General features: G+C 37.1%; 1 protein-coding gene across 2 annotated transcripts in view; it reads left to right on the forward strand.

Moving 5' to 3' along the window:
* Positions 1–3,580: 3,580 nt before the first annotated feature.
* LOC128028838 (cAMP-specific 3',5'-cyclic phosphodiesterase 4C-like) overlaps positions 3,581–20,098 on the forward strand; it is a 33,712-nt gene continuing 17,194 nt past the window's right edge. The window contains exon 1 of one of the 2 annotated variants that reach the window (XM_052616169.1): positions 3,581–3,988. In XM_052616169.1, coding sequence (XP_052472129.1) covers positions 3,774–3,988 — 215 coding nt within the window. In that variant the 5' untranslated portion in view covers positions 3,581–3,773. Of the gene's footprint in view, positions 3,989–16,100; positions 16,740–20,098 lie in introns of those variants that run through there. The other variant, XM_052616174.1, reaches the window with a different exon arrangement.

Here is a 20,098-nt window from a genome sequence, read left to right on the forward strand (position 1 = left end):
TTTTGGAAGAGACCAGAATGCAACTCTCATGGATCGAAGATGTGCTTCAAAAATATATTTGTGAAATGCCTTTTTTTTTTTTTTTCAAAAGAAAAACATAATACATCTTACCAGATCTTCTCAGTTTTAGTGGTAAGTGTTATTTGCTGCACACTGTTCATTATTAAACTAGTTGTTTTGATTATTAATGATTGGCCTATTAATTGACTGGTGCTTAGTGTTCCTTATTATCTTCCTATTATTTAACTGTATAGTCCTGTAGAAAGTAGGCCTATTTGTTTCTAGGCACCTGAAAAAAGTCGAGTTTCTTCTTTCTGAATAGATTTATTGTTATTTATCACAAAGTGTGTATTTTCAGAGTTGCCTCCCATTTCAACAAGATGAAGAGAAGTTCTTCTTTGAAGTCTTTCTGGACATCAGAGGTGGGTTATATCAGTTCATCAGGGCTCACAGTCATCCTCTCTGGTTTGATTCTCAATAGAATCACTGTGACTATGCAGATCGTCAATTTAAGTGAAAAAAGTGAAAGTGACGTGTGGCCATGTATGGTTACCCATACTCAGAATTTGTGCTCTTTATTTAACCCATCCACACATTGGGCAGCCATTTTTGCTACTGCACCCAGGGAGCAGTTGGGGTTTCATTGTTTTGTTCAAGGGCACCTCAGTTGAGGGTAATGTGGGTGGAGGAGAGTGCTTTTTATTCACTCCCCCCTCCTCTAATCCCTGCTGGTACCAAGACTCAAACCTTTGGGTTACAAGTCCGATTCTCTAATCATTAAGCCACAACTGCCCCCAAACTAAGTCAATAAAGTGCACCCTAAGATGTCTATCATTAGGTATTATATGATAAAAAAAAAGAATATTAAAAAAAAAACCTTTATTTGACTATTTAACATCATATATTATTATATGTTACTTTAATAGTAATTATGTCAATATTAGCCTACACATGTCTTCTGTGCTGTTCTAGACAGAGATCATGTTTTGGTGCAGATTAATTACCTTCTCTATTTAATGCAGAGAGAATGGGACAGTGTGAACCAGCAGGGCCTGTGCGAATCCAAATCCATGCCTGGTCACCATAAAGTTAAAAGAACATTTTCAGGGGTCCTTCAGCTTCCCTGTCTGTCCCGCCGACTCTCGGCTCAGGGAGATTCAGAGAACACACCCCACAATTCCACCTTCTCCCTCATCATCCCCAATGGCCTGGAGTCTGATAGTTTTCAAAGTTCATGGTAAGCTGCTCTTTTTGTTTATATTTTATGTACGGATTCTTAATTTTGGGTAGTGACAAAGTGCTTTGTATGGTTTGCGAAGAATGAGGAAAATCTTGTTTATAATCTTCTGTTGTAAACAAGAAGGTCTACATGTAGAACTTTATGATAAAACAGATTTTAGTTGATAAAGTAATAACACATGAGTCCTAGGGTTGCCAATGGTTCAGAATAATAATAACATGATTATTAATCATGAGCCCAACATCCAGCGATGCAGGAAAACATGCAATCTACATGAGAGAAGACGTCTTTACTACTGCTACTGCTAAAGTTTATGTTGTTAAAAGGAGATGGGAAAAAAAGGCACATTTTTTATATTTTAACTTGGTGTATTCTTAAATTTGTACCTCATTATTGAAGCACAAATTGAAGCACCAAAAGCAGCCCACACTCTGAGTCTCTTTAAGTAAAAAAATGCATTTTCATTCATTCATAGGCTATATAGTTGCAATAACATTTTAGTTCAAAATTTTGCCATTGTTTATAAAAACGTGCTTTATTGACTGGCATTTCAGACTTTCAGTTGCTAAGCTTTCAAATTGTATGTGCCATAAAGCCATATATGTAGACTATGTAATTTGACAGTATATCCACCTCCTAAATTACTACACCACTCGTGGAGTCACAATTCAATGGTACAGTTAACTTAAGCCGATGTTTTATGTAACGCATATGACATTTTATTTATTTATTTATTTTTTGTTTGTATGACATTAAAAAATTAAGAATAATTGTACATAAATAGGTTAAGTAAAGCATGTAATTATTTTTGAGAACTTTTTATACACCTTTTATACAAATACTTAACTGCAGACATGGAATGCTGTACTAATATGCTGATTTGATAACTGACATACACTATGTGGTACAGTGCAAATATTTTAGTGTCCCTTAATCTTTCGCTTATTTTCCTATAAGGAATAACAATTGTCCATTATTATCCTTTAATGATGTTAGCAACCTCACACATGACCGGTCGTCGTGTACCTGTTTTCCAAATAGTTGCTTCATTTCAGCTTAGATGGAGATGTAGCACTCACTGTTGTGTATCTTGTTTTGTGACTAATATAAGCCATAAAACTTAGATTTTTTTTTTTATTAAATGTACAGTGAGCTACATCAGTACTGTAATAATAGTTGTTACATGTTTGTATATACTTCAATTTGGCAGTGCTTTAAATTGACGTAGTATTTGGAGCCAGAAATTGACGTTTTGCATGGAGACACAAGAGGACGCTATTGTTCCCTAAAGACCAGAAAAATAACTCCGAAAAGAAAACAGCCGAGACAAAAAGTCATACACTGATTTCGTAAATGTGCAGTTACACATGAACTTTGAACACATTAAGATGTTTTTTTTTTCTTCAGGTAACTTATGTAATATTGTTAAGATTTCAAAGTGATATCTTTGATATTTGATATTAAATAATAACAATAATAAATTAATTAAATAGTACAAACTGTAAATGTTAACAATCCCTAGTATTAAAAATGTATGCATTTTACATAAAATGTATTTCAAATGTCTAAACTGTCACACTTAAGAAGTCAAAAAACCAATCCATGCAAAATAATAAATAAATAAACCCAAAGGGTAAATACAGGTGTAGTTTCTCGCCTTGGCTGATGTCTGATGAGACATGCAATAATTTATTTTTAGGAAAATTTAATTTTTAGGAAAAGACAAAATCTTAGTATAGGCTATATTGTTTTAAAAAATGAAAGAAAAAAAAATCTAATTAAGAGTTTTAAGTTCATTCTAATGTTTTGCAAGGCAACATACTTAGTGTCTCTAAAGTATTCAAAACCTTTTTTTGGGGTCACTGCATGCATGCTGTTTTTGCATACACAACTCATCCAGCAGTCAAAGGATCACAGGGAACCTTTTCCCCTCTGATAATCAAAGCCCATGGGGCCTGTGATAGAGGGCCATCGTGACATGAGCCATGCTCTCTGTCTGACTTTATCTGACTTTGCTTTTTATAGTCAGAGCTTTCATGTGACTTCTCCTGGTAAACCTAGAGCATGTGAAAGGCACACGCATTTCTTGGAGGAAATCTGAACGCCGTGATCAGCTCGTTGAGCGTTGAGCCGCTGGTGCGTTGGCTTTTCTGCGCGCCAGGGGACTGGAAAAGGAAGTCATTATAAACCAGTAAACACTGGACCTTGCACACTAATAGGCTTAATGTGGAGGTGGGGCCACTTAGAGAGCACTATCATGGAGTCCTCTCATTGTAAATCACACTGCCATATTTAGTCTGTTGGAGGGAAGTCTTCCTAGTTATGTAAACAAAGCGAGTTCACGAGGGGAGATGTTCCATCGCTATGATGGCTGGCTCCATTAATGCGCCTGTGATCTCTGAAGCAAGGCTGGATTTCTCAGCTCTAGTGAAGGGTAAGAGATGTAGATTGTGGTTTTTGTTTTGAGTGAGCGACCCATGCCACGAATAGACACTTGTTCTGCCAGTTGTGAAGACATAGGATCTCTGCTGTCATGAGCGACATGCTCTCAGAGAGTTCGGAAGAGGAGAGACCTCAGAGGCCCTCGCATCTCAAGCTGAAGGGGAGCTCTCCCACCAGCTCCCCCAGAATTTCTCCGCGGGACTCTCCTCGGAGTTCACCGCGAAATTCGCCTCTGCTCTTCCGCAGGCTGATGATGAACCGCAGCATTGCTTTGCAGAGGCGCTTCACTTTGGCTCACACTCCCAGGTAGGATCCGAATCGTTCTGAATTGTTCATTTAGTCCTTACTCGGAGGCTTGGCTTCAAAAACACACAGGAGTCTTGTGGCACAGGCATCTACGTAACAACACATCACAAGGCAAATTTTGTGGCTGCTTGAGACATTCGCTCCCCCCCGTCTAAGTTTGTATTGATGCTAACACTTGTAACTTACAATGATAATCACTATAATCAAGGAGGTGGTTTGTCTGCTGTTTGGAAGCATAAAAAGATCTTTGTTTGGGTGGATGTCTTGACCTGAAGTGGTTATTGGGAACTTATCTTAACAGCAATCAAATGACCTGCTTTTTATCCATGTAGTTATACCGGTTGTGTCTGTTAAGCCTGGTAAGATCCAACCAGGTAGTAAAATGAACTTGGTTCATAATATATGTAAACTTTCTGAGACAACTGGTTTTATTGATGTCAGTCATCGACAATCAGCAATTATAATATTCACATTCTTAGAATCACATTATTCGTCACTTTCAGTTTTTTGTGTAAAGACAGTGTTCAGTGTAAAAAAAAAAAAAAGAAATAAAGAATTTAATTAAACTGATTAAAATTATATTTTACAAAATATGTCTATTTCAAATAAATGCTGTTTTTAAACATTTTATCCTTTGAGGAACCTTGAAAAAATATCTACTGTTTCCATAAAAATATTAAGCAGCTCAACTGTTTTCATCATTGCTATTAAGAATTGTTTCTTGAGCATCCAATCAACATATTAATATGAATTCTGAAGGACCATGTGACACTGAAGACTGGAGCAATGATGCTGAAAATTCAGCTTTGCATCACGGCAATACATTACATGTCAAATATATTAAAATGGAAAACACTTTTAAATTATTTTAACTTGTAATAATACAGAAGTTGTAGTTTCGATCAAATAAATGCCAAAAACATATTGCAGAACAAACCCTGTTAAAAATCCTTAAAACTGGTCTTTTGGAAGCCAGTGCCAAAGTTTTTCTCTGACGCCTGTGCCTTTGACATGTTACAGCCTCTGTTTTGAGCTGTTTCTGTGTCTGTTAAACCCCCAAGATTTGAGGAAGTCAGAGGCTGACAACACTGTAAACATCCCCAGCCATGCACACACACGCAATAAACTTTGAGAAATCATTAGCAGAGCTCAGAGGAGGTGTTATACTAAAACTGTGAAATAGGCATCATTTCAAATATTTATGAACTGCTTACAGTTATCAAGTATTTTGCCAATGAGTGAACAGTAAACTCAGAAGTTGTTTACTGGAGAATAAATCTGCAAGAGTTTCAGCTGAAATGTTTAAACACATTGTTGTCACCGTGTTCATGTCAGCTGGTTTGTGTGATGTGAGTGGAAAGAGTCAACCCGTTTCTGTCTAATGGACTCTAAAGCAGTTCTCTTGGCTCTGTGAACAGTGGAAGTCCACACAGGTCAAATGTGACTTTTAGTGCTGAAAAGATCTTTCTTGTGTGTGTCAAGGATTTGGGAGAAAGGCTGTTGGAGAATTATGACAGGATGGTGAAGGAACAGGAACGATTAAACAAGCCATATCTCTGTCAGAATACTCTCCACTAGAGATGAAGCAAATCGGAGAAAGAGACTTTATTTAACATTTAGTGTCAGGAACTTTAAAGTGTTTTTAACAGAATATTACAGGGTTATAATAACAAGATCTGATTGCTCAACGAAGTCCTTCCAGAGAGTGGTAACATATCTTCAGGAGATTTCCTGATTTTTAAAGTGCATATTGCAGGTTTAAAAAAAATCGAATTAATATATAACCTTGTACGAAAATACCATATGAATCGTTAATGCACGATTTGAAAATGTTTTAAAAGACGTTGAGGGCACAAAATTAGAAGAAAAACTGATTGTCGTCATGAACATGGATGAACAATGAACAGCTTTATTTCTATTAACTAACATTAACAAAGATTAAGAAATACTGTAACAAATGTGTTTCTTACTCATTGTTAGTTCATGTTAGTTAATACATTAATGTTTCATAAATGAACCTTATTATAAAGTGTATCTGGAGCAGTGTTGCCAGATTGTAAATGCCCAAGTATCGTACCGGAGGTTCATAATTATCGTATTTGGGGAAAAAATATCGTACACGAGTGAAAACCGTTATTTTTTCTATTCTAAACCAACAACATTTTGACACAACCTGTATATTTCCACAATAAATAACTAGCCGTATGGTTGGACAGAAGCAGTGCGACAAAATACTATCCCATTATTTTCAGTGATTGTCTGCATCGCGGCGCATATTAAAACATATTAAAATGATTTTTAACACTTGCTTTGTCGTGTCCTTTGAAGAAGGAATTTAGCTGTTGCTTCTTGGTGCAGTTAACATCTGAGCTGCTGTCATTGTAAGACTGTGTGTTGCCAGATATTGAAGGGGTTATTGCTGTCATGGACCACAACAAAGTGCTCGTTGGCTTTAAAGCAGGGCATCCTCCTGCATTCTTGACACACCCTGAGGTGTACACAAATGCATTTAGAGTGTCTGTAATGAGTCGATTTCGTGTATGAGTATAGAAGCCCTATGACTGCAACTATCATTTGAATTTTCAGAAAATTCTGAAATTATTGTACATTACGTTTTTTTTTTCATTGTTGATCGTACATCGTACCGAGGTACAAATACGATAATTATCGTACATCTGACAACACTGATCTGGAGCAGCCTCCGCCATTCTTTCAAATCGACTCTCTGCCAAGAGACCCGCCCTCCTCCGACTCTGATTGGCCGTGAACCTGAAACAAATCAATCAATCCAACGATGGCAGTGAGTATTACCCAATCAGGGGCTGAATAGGACGAGTCTTCACAGAATGCCGGTGGGATGATTTGCATGAGATGCTGCATTGAAGACAACTTCGAAAATTCAGGACGAACCCTATCCCCTATTGATTCAAAACGGGAGGCGCTATTTTATTCTCAAATACGGGACGATTCCGTATTTTAAGGGATGGGTGGCAACCCTAATACAGAGATGCTGCTTCACGAAAACATCAACTGTGCACTGTAAGTCTTGTTTTTAAACATTTGCTACCTACTAAATCAGTTAATCACTTTACAATAGCTTGTAAGCATTAGCAATAACGTTATGTACCATGTAAAAATGTTACCATATGAGAAGGCATAGCTGGTAGGTTAACCTCAGTTTGCTAATATAACCATCAAGTGTAGTTACAGCTTATAGACATTGTTTGCTCATCTAATGTTTTTTTTTGTAATGTAGTGTTTATAATGCTTTGGGAGACATTGCAAGTAAAAAGGGAGTGTGAAGATGATCTGAAGCAGTGGAGGCCAGCTGTTATTAACCACCTCTACTGGACTGCAGCTTCCGCTCCTAATGGAGATGTAGATGTGATGGACGGCATGTGGAAAAGCAAGGTTAGCAGTGATTGTGATCTAAACTTGTGCTTGCTTCTCCCAGCATATGCATCAGGCCTCATGGAGTCTCTGAGAGAGAAATACTGAGGTCACCACAGGCTCCAGGAGAACACATCACTGTCTTGTCCTCCACTACACCTGCTCCTCTTTCCAGATCCCTCCAGAGGATCAACAAGATGAGGCTGTTGTTGTGCATCTAGCACGGTATTCACCATTTAAAACATGGTGACATCACAGTTGTTATTTATATTAACAGTTGCAATGTTGTGTTTTGAGTTGGGTTATTAACAGTGCTAGGAAATAATATTTGTTGATTTAGTGTTGTATAAATAAAACTGAATTCATTTAACCATAAATGTAGATCTGCTTGATATTTATCTGATGTAAACTTCATAAACACGTTTTTATGCAGTAGGACAATTGTGATTGTGATTATCTTTATGGATTGTCACCAAAATGGGGCCATACAAAACCTTTATAAAGTCCCCCTTCCTTTGGAAACTGTCTAAAAATGGCTGACACAACACATGCACAAGGTAAGGCATTCCTGATCTGTCTGCTCAGAATGCCATAGGTCCAGCGCACAACTTGCCTGTATGCTGTCCAAATGCCTTATACCAATGGCATCAAAAATGGACTCAATTCTGTGGGGAAATCATGTCCTAGTGGTTAGAGAGTTTGACTCCTAACCCTAAGGTTGTGGGTTCAAGTCTCAGGACAGCAATACCACGACTGAGGTGCCCTTGAGCAAGGCACTGAACCTGAACTTCTCCCTGGGCGCCGCAGCATAAATGGCTGCCCACTGCTCCAGGTGTGTGTTCACTGTGTGTGTGTGTTCACTGCTGTGTGTGTGTGCACTTTGGATGGGTTAAGTGCAGAGCGCGAGTTCTGAGTATGGGTCACCATACTTGGCTGTGTCACTTCACTCAATTTGTCTTGTCTAACCATTGTTCTGTGTTCTGTCTAATCCTGGCATGTCCCTGCTCCCTTGGCTGCAAAGCAAGCTCATAATTATATCTGTGGTCCATCATAAGTGTAAATAAACTTTTAAAATTTCCTCACCATCTGAACTGTCTTTGTGATCCATTGTTTTCCAAGGACCGCACTCCCTCTCGTTGCGTCACTTCTGGTTTTGGCGGTTTTTCAGATGTGGAAGTAAAAGTCTCTCACAAAAACTATTCCAGAAGCTTTAATTGCTTATTTTAAAGCATAGTTTAAAGAAAATCTAGTTCCTATATTATTTTTTCTATACATCGACTCACTGGCTCTCTAACCTGGAATATGCACTTTAATTTCAGATGTTCACCGGAGATTAACGAATCTCACGTTGGCAAATATTTTGACCCATGAATCCCTCAATATTTTGCTAGCTTTTTCTTATACTACGCTGCACCCACAAAGCTTGTGAGTTCTGTGAAGTAACATAATCTGAACTGTGGGTATTTTAGAGAAGAAATGTAACTTCCCCTTGTTTATTTATTAAAGGTTTTTGACAACCAGAATACAAAAGGGTGCGGCTTTGTAACAGCTTCCTCTGCTTTAACAACTTTCCAGAGATGCTCGATGTGTTTTGGATCCAGAATTTTTGTGTAAGGTAGCTGATCTGCCTCTCAAGACTGTTTAGCAAACATAAACAATTCCCTGCCAATGCATGAACTTATAAAATGTTTACTTTGAATGCAACGCAATTTGGATGAAAGCATCTGCCAAATGCAAAATATGATTTGATGCAAAACTTCAGTGATGCACAACAACCTGAGTTCAAGTGCCAGCAGTGGCCCTCATGCTCCCTTATCCTCGCCTCACCCATAAACAAATCAACTACAACTTTGACTCTTCTCTCCTCCTGCCACCTACAGGTTGCCAAATCATCTGCATTTATGACAGTAAAATTTGAAGTCAACTGCTCAAGTTTGAAGGAGCCTATTTTATTTTATTTTTCAGGTGGAAAATATAAATTTTTACAAGACATGTTCCTGGATCAACATCTTTTGTTCAACATTACTGTCCAAAAATTCAGACTTAGCCCAATCCCCACCCCTAAACCTAACCTTACCCATAATTTATTATAAAATCAGAGGAAAATGATAGCTTATTAACAAGGGTGTAGAAGCACCTAATCCTGATTGTAAACCTAAAACTGACATTTCCTGAAAAGTTATATCTCAACTCTGATTGGTTGATTGGAATGTTGTTCCAGGATCAACAAAGATGTTGATCCAGGAACATGTTGTACTTGGTGAAATCACGCTCACCAGAGTGGCTTTTCCTTATCTTTCACATCACCTGACATTGTTGTCATTTAGTACATAATATTTTCTAATATTATCTTGTTCTTTTAATACAAAGCACACAGACCACTGTCATCTTCGTTAATGTAAAGACACGTTTTATATTCTAAACAGATTAAACTGCAAACATTATTCCTGTCATAATTCTTTACAAACACACACACACACACACAAATAAAAAAATAAGACCAAATAAAATAAATTATTAGATAGATGGATAGATAGATTGATTGATTGCAAAGTACACAAAGTTGAGTTTAGGGTGTTGAGCCGCTGTGTATATTTACTACCCCCCTCTATGTATTGGATTTAGTCACACACTGTGCCATTATTTGGCTGTAGGCAGGTTCCAGTTAGTGTTGCATTTGGAAACAAGCCAGTGATGTGCAGGACTAAGGATGGTACTTTTAGTGCACTTGAAGACAGTAAAGCAGCAAGTTGCAGATGTTGAGCCTCATCTCACTCAGGACACACTACCACAATCCGACCCATGAAAAATACCTTATATACACATGCACCAGTGCTACAGAGTTTCTCTCTCTGCGTCCCTCTCTCCCCCTTTCCTCCACCCTCTATCTTTCTGTCTCTCTCTCTCTCTCTATCAAAGGCTGGTTGTTTCAGGCTAGAGTTTAGTTTCAGGGCTTTGGATTCAGAGAATGGCACCAAGAGGCTGGATGGGACGGCACACTCTGTGGAGCATCTGATGGGATTATGAGCCTCTCACCTCCATTTCGGAGCTTTTCCCCACAGATTTTCAGACTTTTATTCAACTGATAAAATATCAGCAAATAACATCTGATGTTTAGGAGCATACTTTTTTTGTTAGGCAGTTTTTCCCCCTTTATTCTCTTCCTTTAAGGACTTTGTGGGATTCAGCAAGGCGAACTTAAGAGTGGTGTGATTTCCCAATGACTTTCATCCAGGACTTGGTGCACTGCACAGGCTATTGTGGGCCTTTATGCTGGTGATATAGTGGATTATTAAAGTTAATGTCAAGTTCCCAGAGTTCCGGCTTGGATTTTTGTTCATCAGTACTATGTTTCTCAGCGGATGGAGACACTGGGCACATAACAGACATGAGATGAGACAAGACATCTTCTGAGGTGTTTCTTTCAGTTCTGACACATCCTTGCTGTCCACAATCAGATACACTTCCTGAGTTTTAACTATAGCATTCAAAAGTTAGTTTTAATCCTCTCTCACGATGAGTAAAGACATTCGTTTCCCCAGGAAGGCAATGCAGATGAACTATTCAACGCGGCGACACTCATGCATTGGGTATGTATAAGCAACAATTATTAAATCAATATTTATCTTCGCCATAATTTGAGTTGGTTATGTGCTAAACTCAGTTCTAAAGCTTAATTTATTAGATTTTAGTGATTAAATAATGAGGTTGGTGGAACTTTTTTTGTTTAGCAAAAAAGTGGTGGAACTTTTTTTTGAGCAGGTTCTCTGAGCAAAAAAAAACCTTTGTCTAAGTGGCTGTGTTGCACCATGTCATTGTCCCATGTTGTTGCTGTGTTGATGAGCACTTATGACAATTTGAGATAACTACAGAATGAGATTTACACTGTGTGAATATGTTTTTCTTTCAGTGCTCTGTTCTGGCAGGTTTTTCTCGTGTAAGAATGTCTTGAAGCAAACCAGTCCACTGGATTTCTGACTAACATAAGCTTAACCTTCTAGTGGAGAGATCTGCTCTGGAGTTATTCAGACCTCCCTCTTCCTCTGCAAGCACTGTTATACATAGTATGAGAGTGTTAAAGTAGGCAGAGAGCAGCGCTTGCTGTTATGTGATGTGTTGTGTAGCTGCTATAGCCGTGGCCTGGACAGCCTGCCCTGAGGCCAGTAGAGGTGGAGAATCAATGGTTTAGCCAGTGTCTGTTGGTGTTCGCCTGTAGCAGGAAGGCAGAGTCACAATGGGTAGACACACTACCTTACACACACAGTAGCTAACACTGCCTTCAATCTGTGGCTCTCTGGGCCTGTCACAACTCTGCACAGCGTATCACAGAGTTACACTGTTTACAAGATAGTCTTTTCATTTAGAGACAACACTCTTACTGTCCATGTGACTCAGACAAAGCTGTGACTTGTTTCCTAGATGCGTATCACAACAATAGCCAATTAAAGCAGAGCAAGCAGTGCTGTAGAGCATCAGCATCAAAAAAGTGGACTGGATATTTATACACACTGCATAATTAATGGTATTTAATGATTGATAGACATTTGTTATTCATTATTTTATGCATGTTTGGTGTGTTTATGTAGCATTTACGCCGTAATGACCAATAGGAGTCGCCAGTGTGCAGTGTGTCAAATTTTGCGAAGTTGGTTGATTCTGAATTTCTCACCAACTGAGAAATTTTTTTTCTCTTTTTGTGTTGAATTAAATTATTCAACATCATTCAACCCTTAGTTTCAGTTATGTTTTTGTTTTCAGCGCATCTTTCTACAGGTTACATTGTTACGTCAGTAGTTTGAGTGAGTCACTGAATCATTCTTTCAACTGATTCATTCAAAACAGTGATTCATTCAGGAACGTGACTCGTTTGTTGCTCAGAGACGCAGAGGCTCTGTGGGGGATTCGTTTGGACCTATATTCATTGGCAACACAAAAACAGACAAAGCAACACTAATACTAAAATGTAAGTTACTCAAGTTTTTTTATTTTCTTCTTCAGCTTCAAGTTTTTAGGAACACCAATAACACATAAAATAATAGAAAAGCACAATGGAATACAAATGTCCAATGGCCACTGTCTGAGAATGCTAACGTGAGCTAAAATTCAGTATGACTTGAATAATATTAGGTATATTTTGCATTGTATCTCAGACTGTTCTCATTGTAGTTGCTGCATCTTCATTGCACTGGCTCAGCAAATAATTTTGACCCCACACACAAGAGTAGAACCTCGTTGAGTCTAAACCGATGTCGAAAGAGAAAGTCAAGTGAGGTGAACCAATCACAGGACAACAGTGTCAGTATCCAGCGGACCCCAAAATAAGAGCTGAGAGCTCAGAATAGTCGATAGGCGCTGATGCTGTGACTGGAGTCGCTGTGCGTCACTGTTCTGCTCCATATTTTCAGCATGGCTGCTTTCCACAAAAAACTCCCAGTGCGCATCGATCTGTCAGCCTCTCCCACTAATGACGGTAACCCTGCCACCCGTCTGCTATTTCTCTATTAGAAACTAATAATCTAATCTAATTTACTTTATGATTATTATTATCATCATTTGGAAATCTGTTGCAATGTTTGTAGATTATAGGCTGGTGACATCTACTGGTGAAATCATGTAACTGTAAAAATCACAGTAATATTTTTCGTGGGGACAAATAATGAATAGCAGTTGTCCAACCAGACCAGCTGAAAAGTGTGACATCAGCTAGAAACTTAAGGTGCTTTGTTTCTCAGCAGGGATGGAAAAGTACCGTGTTATTGCCAAAGGTTATTTTATTATTATTATTATCATTTTTTTGATATGGTACCATGGTAATACCACAAAAAATGTTTTGCACAAAAAGAGTATCAGATAAATTCCATGGTACAAAATTCAGTACAATGGTAAATATCAAAGTAAAATGGTATTGCAATTTGGCACAATCAGTCTACCACATGGCAGTATTGTAAACACATTTAAGAGTTGGGCAAGATGGGCTGAGCTCATGATTTGGTAAGTCTGGGTTTGGTTTATGTGGTCTTCCAGGTTGTTAGTTATAGTACTATTTTCACCAGCAGGGAGTGCAATTGTCTAATGTAAACGCATCACATTACGATTGAATGAAGGTCAATTTCCACATCTACCTGTAACAAAATCATTAAAAAAAAATCAAGTTGCAGTACTGATAGCAAATCTACACTACAAGTCATTCAATTTTTTTAAAATCACAAAACCAGTTTAATATGTGCTTCTAAAGACGACTTCCTTTTTTTTTTTTTTTGCAAAAGGAATCCTCCCCTAATAATTATGAACAGAACTAAAATCACACTATGATTTATCACAGTTTCCATTATGCGGTGCAAAACTGATCACTGGATTTGGTGAGCTGCTAGACAGACACGCTGTTATCCAAGCATCACAGTGTGACAAGCCTGTGACTTCAGTACAAGTGATGTGCATGCTTCATGCATGCTGTGACGTCTCTACATTGAGTGTCTACGTACAGGTGAATTTAATTATTAATATATATATATATATATATATATATATATATATGTGTGTGTGTGTGTGCAGGGCAAATCTTGTCTGACTGGATAATATCATTGTTTACTCAAAAATACAACAAACTTAGTAATATTTTGAAATATTAGTACATTTTAAAATAATTATTTAATATTTTAATATATTAAAAAATGTTATTCATTCCTATGATGGCAAAGCTATTCAGTGTCACATGATCCTTCCTATATGCTGAGCTGGTGCTCAAAAACATTTCTTATTAAAAAAGAGGCTGAGAGTCTGTATCAGCACAGAGACATTGGCCAGGTGTAAACACTGAAGTCTGTTTGCTATCTGGAGCTGATAGAGTTCCAGGACACTGATTTAAAGACTATACACTCACATTATAACCCAGAATAATTATAAAAAATAAGCACTGCCGTGAGCATCAGAGGGTTTTTCACTATGCTGCAGAGCCAGGAATAATAATTGACATCATCTTGACCTCTGGACTTTCATTCCCCACCCGGTAATCTGTTAAGAAAATTTCATTTTTTACGCTGGGTTTCAATCTGTCACAGTAATTCATCATACATTGCCCTGTGGAAAATTTGTATTAATTCCTGAAAAATCATAACTACATCTGTAGTCATACTGGGATTATCAACATCCAGCACCGGATCAATCAGTTTTGTTTGGATTTGTAACATTTAATATAAAGAACTACAGTATGTAATGCATCTCTTATTAAACTGGAAAGTTTTGAGCTGTTATAAAATAAAATAAAAGCAGATTCTAAACGGTCAAAAACACATTTGCTAAAAATGTATCTTAAATCAACACAAACCTGGCCACTGGATGCACTTTTTAACAAAACAGCCCAGATTAACATTTCTGCAGATTTTCTGGGGCCTTGTTGTTTTCTCAGTATTTCATGCTAAAACACATGCTCCAGTAAATATTCAAATCTTTTTAAGAATTGCCCATCATTATTTTCTGGATCATGATTATGAGATCCTAACAAACTGTTATGACTGGAACATGTCGAGTAGACAGTCCGAACAAGGCCAAATCAAGGCCATTTGCTTTAGCCAAAGATCTTTATCAGCCCTCATGCTGTCCAAATCATTAACGAAGAGAAACAGCTACATCTTGGCAAGAGATTTGAGGGGAATGTTTGTTTTATTAGACAATATAATTTGTTCACAATTTATGTTTAGATCATTCAAGAGAGAAAAAAATGCCCATTGACTTTGAAACGATAATGAATACATTGAATAATAAATACATTTATAATGGAAAATATTAAAATAAATACTTGTTTAATCTGGAAGTATTAGCTTTGCTGGAAAAAGGTCTGTGAGACACCCTGGATGTGATTTCTGTATCACTTGTTTCACTGCAGAGAAAGTTTTCCATCAGAGAAACCAGCTAAACCACTTTGTTTGAGGTAGCAATCATAGCAACAGTTCAGTACTCATATACTGGTCTCAAGTAAGTTGATTCCCCTTGAAGTTTCCTTGAGATTTCCAACTAAACTTGTAATCCTTCAAGAGTGAATATGAAGATTAAGGACATAAAGATCAGCTCAGGAAGTTATATGCATGCCTCTTTCAATTCTTGGCAGCAGTAGCAGGTTTTCTATTGTTATCTCAGGTTCACTGTAGATCCTCTCTTGAGAGGAAGGAACTTGACTTCTTTTGTCCTTGTCTCAAAAGTTTTTGGTTCACATTTGTGTCTGGACATACAGTCAGAGAGTTTATTAAAACCATTCTCATATTCAGTTATTGTGAGGATACTTATATTTCTGTATTCTGTTAGTGCTGAACAGACACACACTTAAAAATGAAGTTTCTTTATTTTTCCATAAAGAACCTCGTGTATGGAACATTTTCCGTTCCACAAAAGGTTCTATTTAGTGGAAAATCATTCTTTAGCGTTTTTTAAATGTTCTTCCCACTAAGGACCAGAAAACAGTACACAACTTTTAAAATAAGTTTTTAAAACGCTAAATAACATATACTTGCAAACTTTTTTTATTATTATTATAACGTTTTATTTGAATTTCTATCTATCTTTGACTGTTTTTGTTTATTTTAATTCAAATTGTTTCTAAGCCCCTTGCTTTGATCAGCTGCAGACAGAGCAGGAAAGGGTTAACGTCTCAAGGAGGCAGAAACTATGCTTTCTTTGGCCCCGCCCTCTTTCTTGATCCTGATCTCACAGTAAGGCGAGCTCCAGCCGTCTGTCAGCAGTGGGGCACAGAGTCTAGATCAAATATGGCACAGACTCTCCTAGATGAGTCCAGCTACCCCAGAGTAAGACAGATGCCTGAGGTACCTTCACTCACAGGATCATCTTAGAGGTGTCTACACGAGAAGCTAGACTGGAGCTGACCGAGCAGAAGATCCATGTGTAAATGTTGCTGGAGCATCTCTTAAAGTTGCACACATGCTTGCAGAGTAAGGCATGGGTTTGGACGAGGCCCGTCACTCAAGCTCACTCTCTGTTCACTCGCAGAAGTGTCACAGTGGAGGTGAGAGCTGATGGACTGCTAGAAGAGAACAGTGGAAATCATGCTTTGCTTTTTCTCAATTTCCTTTAGAGTTGAATGTAGTAATCAACCAATGGGGCAATGAGGAATCATTTTGATCCACGAACAATGTTTACCTAAAAAGTGTGAAAAGAAAGTCTGCTTGTGTGATTTGTGGGAAGGAATTACATGAGAGACATCAACGGATAAGTGTGTTGGCAAGATGAGCGTGCCGGCAAACTGTGGATTCTCTTTCTCAGCTGACCGGGCATTGAAGCCTCGGAACTGGAATTTGTATGGATCTCCATGTGCCGTCAACAGACCCATCGACATTGTGCAGAAACGCAGGCGGTAATGAGATTTGATGATTTTTTTTACAAGGCAGCATTACTGACAAATATATATTGGGGTCCAAAAGTCTGTGAAAATCTTTTCATCAAACTTCAGAAAACTTTTTTGTTACAAATTATTTCAACAGCATAACAATTTAAGTGAAAAATGGATTTAATTTGAGGGTTCACTTTAGAATGTCTCTCTTTTACTTTAATGGCAGCAGAACTCCATAAGTTTGATGATCGTGTTCTCCAGCTTGATTTTCATAGATCCAAAGAGCATCTTGAGCTTCAGTGAAAGAACAGCCGACTGTTTGTACAGAGTTACATGATTTACCACAAAAGTGACTTATTTGATTAAATACAATTTGAATAGAATAAAAGTTGTTTTATAATATATACCTATAATATTTAAATATTTCATAATTTTTTTAACGGATAAAAAAAAAAGGTTCTGCATATTTCCAGGTTTAAATTCGATTTTGAATCCCAGATGTTCAATGTGGTCTATATTTTAAAAACACTTGAATCTTAGGCCTTTGAAAATCACAATTATGTGCAGTTGGATTGTGCGAATGTATTATATTGATAATTGGATTTATTTATTTTTTTGTCTTTATACCTGGTGTACAGTATACAGACAGAGACGGATGTTGTAGTTTGGCTGTATGAATCTATGTCCAAGGAATAACCTGCTGATGTGCTCTGACCCATGGAAACTCTGTTCAGACTGCATGCCTCTGACAGGATCTAGTAGTTCTCTGCTGTCTGATGGCAGTAAAGCACTATGAGAAATGAGCAGGTATTCCTCCAGGGTTTTGCATTACTCTGTGTGTGCAATCATTGATCATAAGTATTTTCTGCTTTTGCATTTATTTTTATCATAGTCTGGAAATCAGTTCATGTGTAACTGTTCTACCAAATGCCAAACAGCCCTACTTACTGTTTCACTGAGAACATTCAGAATTTAACACCTCTGATTCATTTGAACTCGTGAGGATGTCATGAAAAATTTTAATAGTTTTTTTTCTTTCATATTTTATTTATTAACCAGTAGCATAAAGAAATGTGAAAATAAATATGTGATGATACAACAAAATAGTTGCCCCCTTGTAAATAAGTGGAAGAAGAAAATGCAGAGAAATTTTCTTTTTCTTTCTTAATGTCATAGTACTAGAACTGTACAATTCTATTGTTGTATGTTGAAGCATATTTCCTGCAGCATTAGTGCTACCAAAGGGTAACATCTGGAAACATAATGACTGTTTTCACACAGGTTTCCTGAATGCTTCCTGGTTTGCCATTGGTCAGAAAAACAAAACATCCCTAAACTCACAGCATTGGTTAAGCAAGTGTAACTGTGAATTGATGACCAAACAAACACCAATATTTTTACACTTTTCATGTTTTATAATTGCTTTTTCATATTTATTTATTCATATTTATAATGGCACACTTTAAAGCTTTGACAGCGGGAGGTTGCTGCATGTACGTTTGCTCAGATGCACACCATTTGGCATAAAGAATATTTTCAGATAGAGCTCAAAGTGAAGAAATAAGGGTTGCTGTGAATATTTGTCAGTTTTTTTTTTTTGGGGGGGGGGGGTATAGAAAAAGTCCATCATATCACTTTCTACAGAAAAATCTTCCATTTCATGTGCCATGTCTTAAGTAGAGTAGTAATTTTATCGGGAAGTATGGGATTTATGAAATACAGAGGAAATCTGCTTTAGTCAGAGGGGTTTTGATTTAAAGAGAACCATAAAGCCTCTGTCCTCCCACAACATCAGCAAGGCTGTGCAGACCAAGCCAGAGACCGTACACTCCTTTTGGACACACACACACGTTTCCCACTCGAATAGCCATCAATGTCAATGTTGACAGCAGGATTACAGATAACAAAACATGTGTTTCCATTTCTTTCCACTATTTATTTTCTTAGGCCATATCTTGCTTTATCAGATAAAGTAAAGGACATTTGGGAATTAGAGACCTGGATGAAAAGTGAAACTTTTATTACAACTTATTATTTTAATGGAAACTTTAGGGAGCATATTACATATTACAGTCTGCAGCCATTAAATTACAAGATATACTTTGGCTTTATGGACCAGTTTGACTTTATATTGCGCAGTGTGACATTAAATCTCATAGTCGCCATATTAAATGTATACAAATTATACTTTATATCTTAAAGTGTCATAAATGAGTGACTGTTTTTCATAAATCTGACTATTCCTGACTTTATATCTCAAGATTATATCACAAGATCTCACAATCGCTCAACTCTTTCTTTATCTCACAATGCGAATTTCAAAATTCACAAATCACTTGTGACTTTTAATTCTTATCATTTTGACTTTGTATCTCACTTTATATGGAGTGTGAATTTAAATCTCACAATTTATGTTCACAACTTATAGATATACCAATTAGAATTTATATATTAAAATATTACTTCATATTTCACAACTGAGTGACTGTTTATAATGTCCATAGTTGTGACTTTATTTCTCATAATTTTTTCGTTATGTCATACAATTGCTACGGTCTTATTTTAAACTTAATCTCACAATTACCATTTTTATTTTCTTACTTTGCGGAAGAAAGGGTCTTTTAAACTTTAACTTAAGCTTTAAATTAAGACAGGACTAAACATTCCAAGCCTAATGAAACATATTTGATATCAGTTTATTACATTGAGGTTTATAAAACTGGTCAATTATTAAAAGATAAAAATTCAACTTAAACATGAGATGACCAATAGCAAAAAGCCCATGCTGTGTGAATTTATTACTCAATAAGACATTGCGTGTACAGACATCTTTCTCTTCATGTAATTCCTTCTTGTGTAGATTTTGGGGATCTTTAAACCATTTGTCAATTGTTCAACATATTTTCTAGAGCCTCATGTCCAGAAAACTGATTTATGGGATTCAGAGGATTATATTCACTAGAGGCTAGGAGTGCCACGTCTTCTGCTATTAACTGTTAGCGGCGAGGTTAAGACAACAGTACTCAACACAAAACAGTCTGTTTTTGAGAACTTTAAGGTTATTATCTAAGCACTTGGCCTTGTGTTGCTAAATTTTGTGACCTAACAGAAAATTGTTCTGTAATGAATATGTTGAATGGTGTTAGTGTTTTCTTAATCTTTATTAGAGAGGCTTGCTGTAAAGCATTCCTTGAGAATATCCATTTGTCTCCCTCTTGGCCGATGTCTTGGTGTTGGATTGCAATCGTCTGAACATCTGCAGCTTATTCTTCTAGGTTTTTTTTTTCAAAGTGAAATGTCACGAGGGATTAATTTTACCCCCATGAGCTACAGCTATTTTCAGTTTAAGTTGACCTATTATGAAATGATGCTATAAACCCATG

The sequence above is a fragment of the Carassius gibelio genome, chromosome A2, assembly GCF_023724105.1.
Source record: "Carassius gibelio isolate Cgi1373 ecotype wild population from Czech Republic chromosome A2, carGib1.2-hapl.c, whole genome shotgun sequence".
Lineage (NCBI taxonomy): Eukaryota > Metazoa > Chordata > Actinopteri > Cypriniformes > Cyprinidae > Carassius > Carassius gibelio.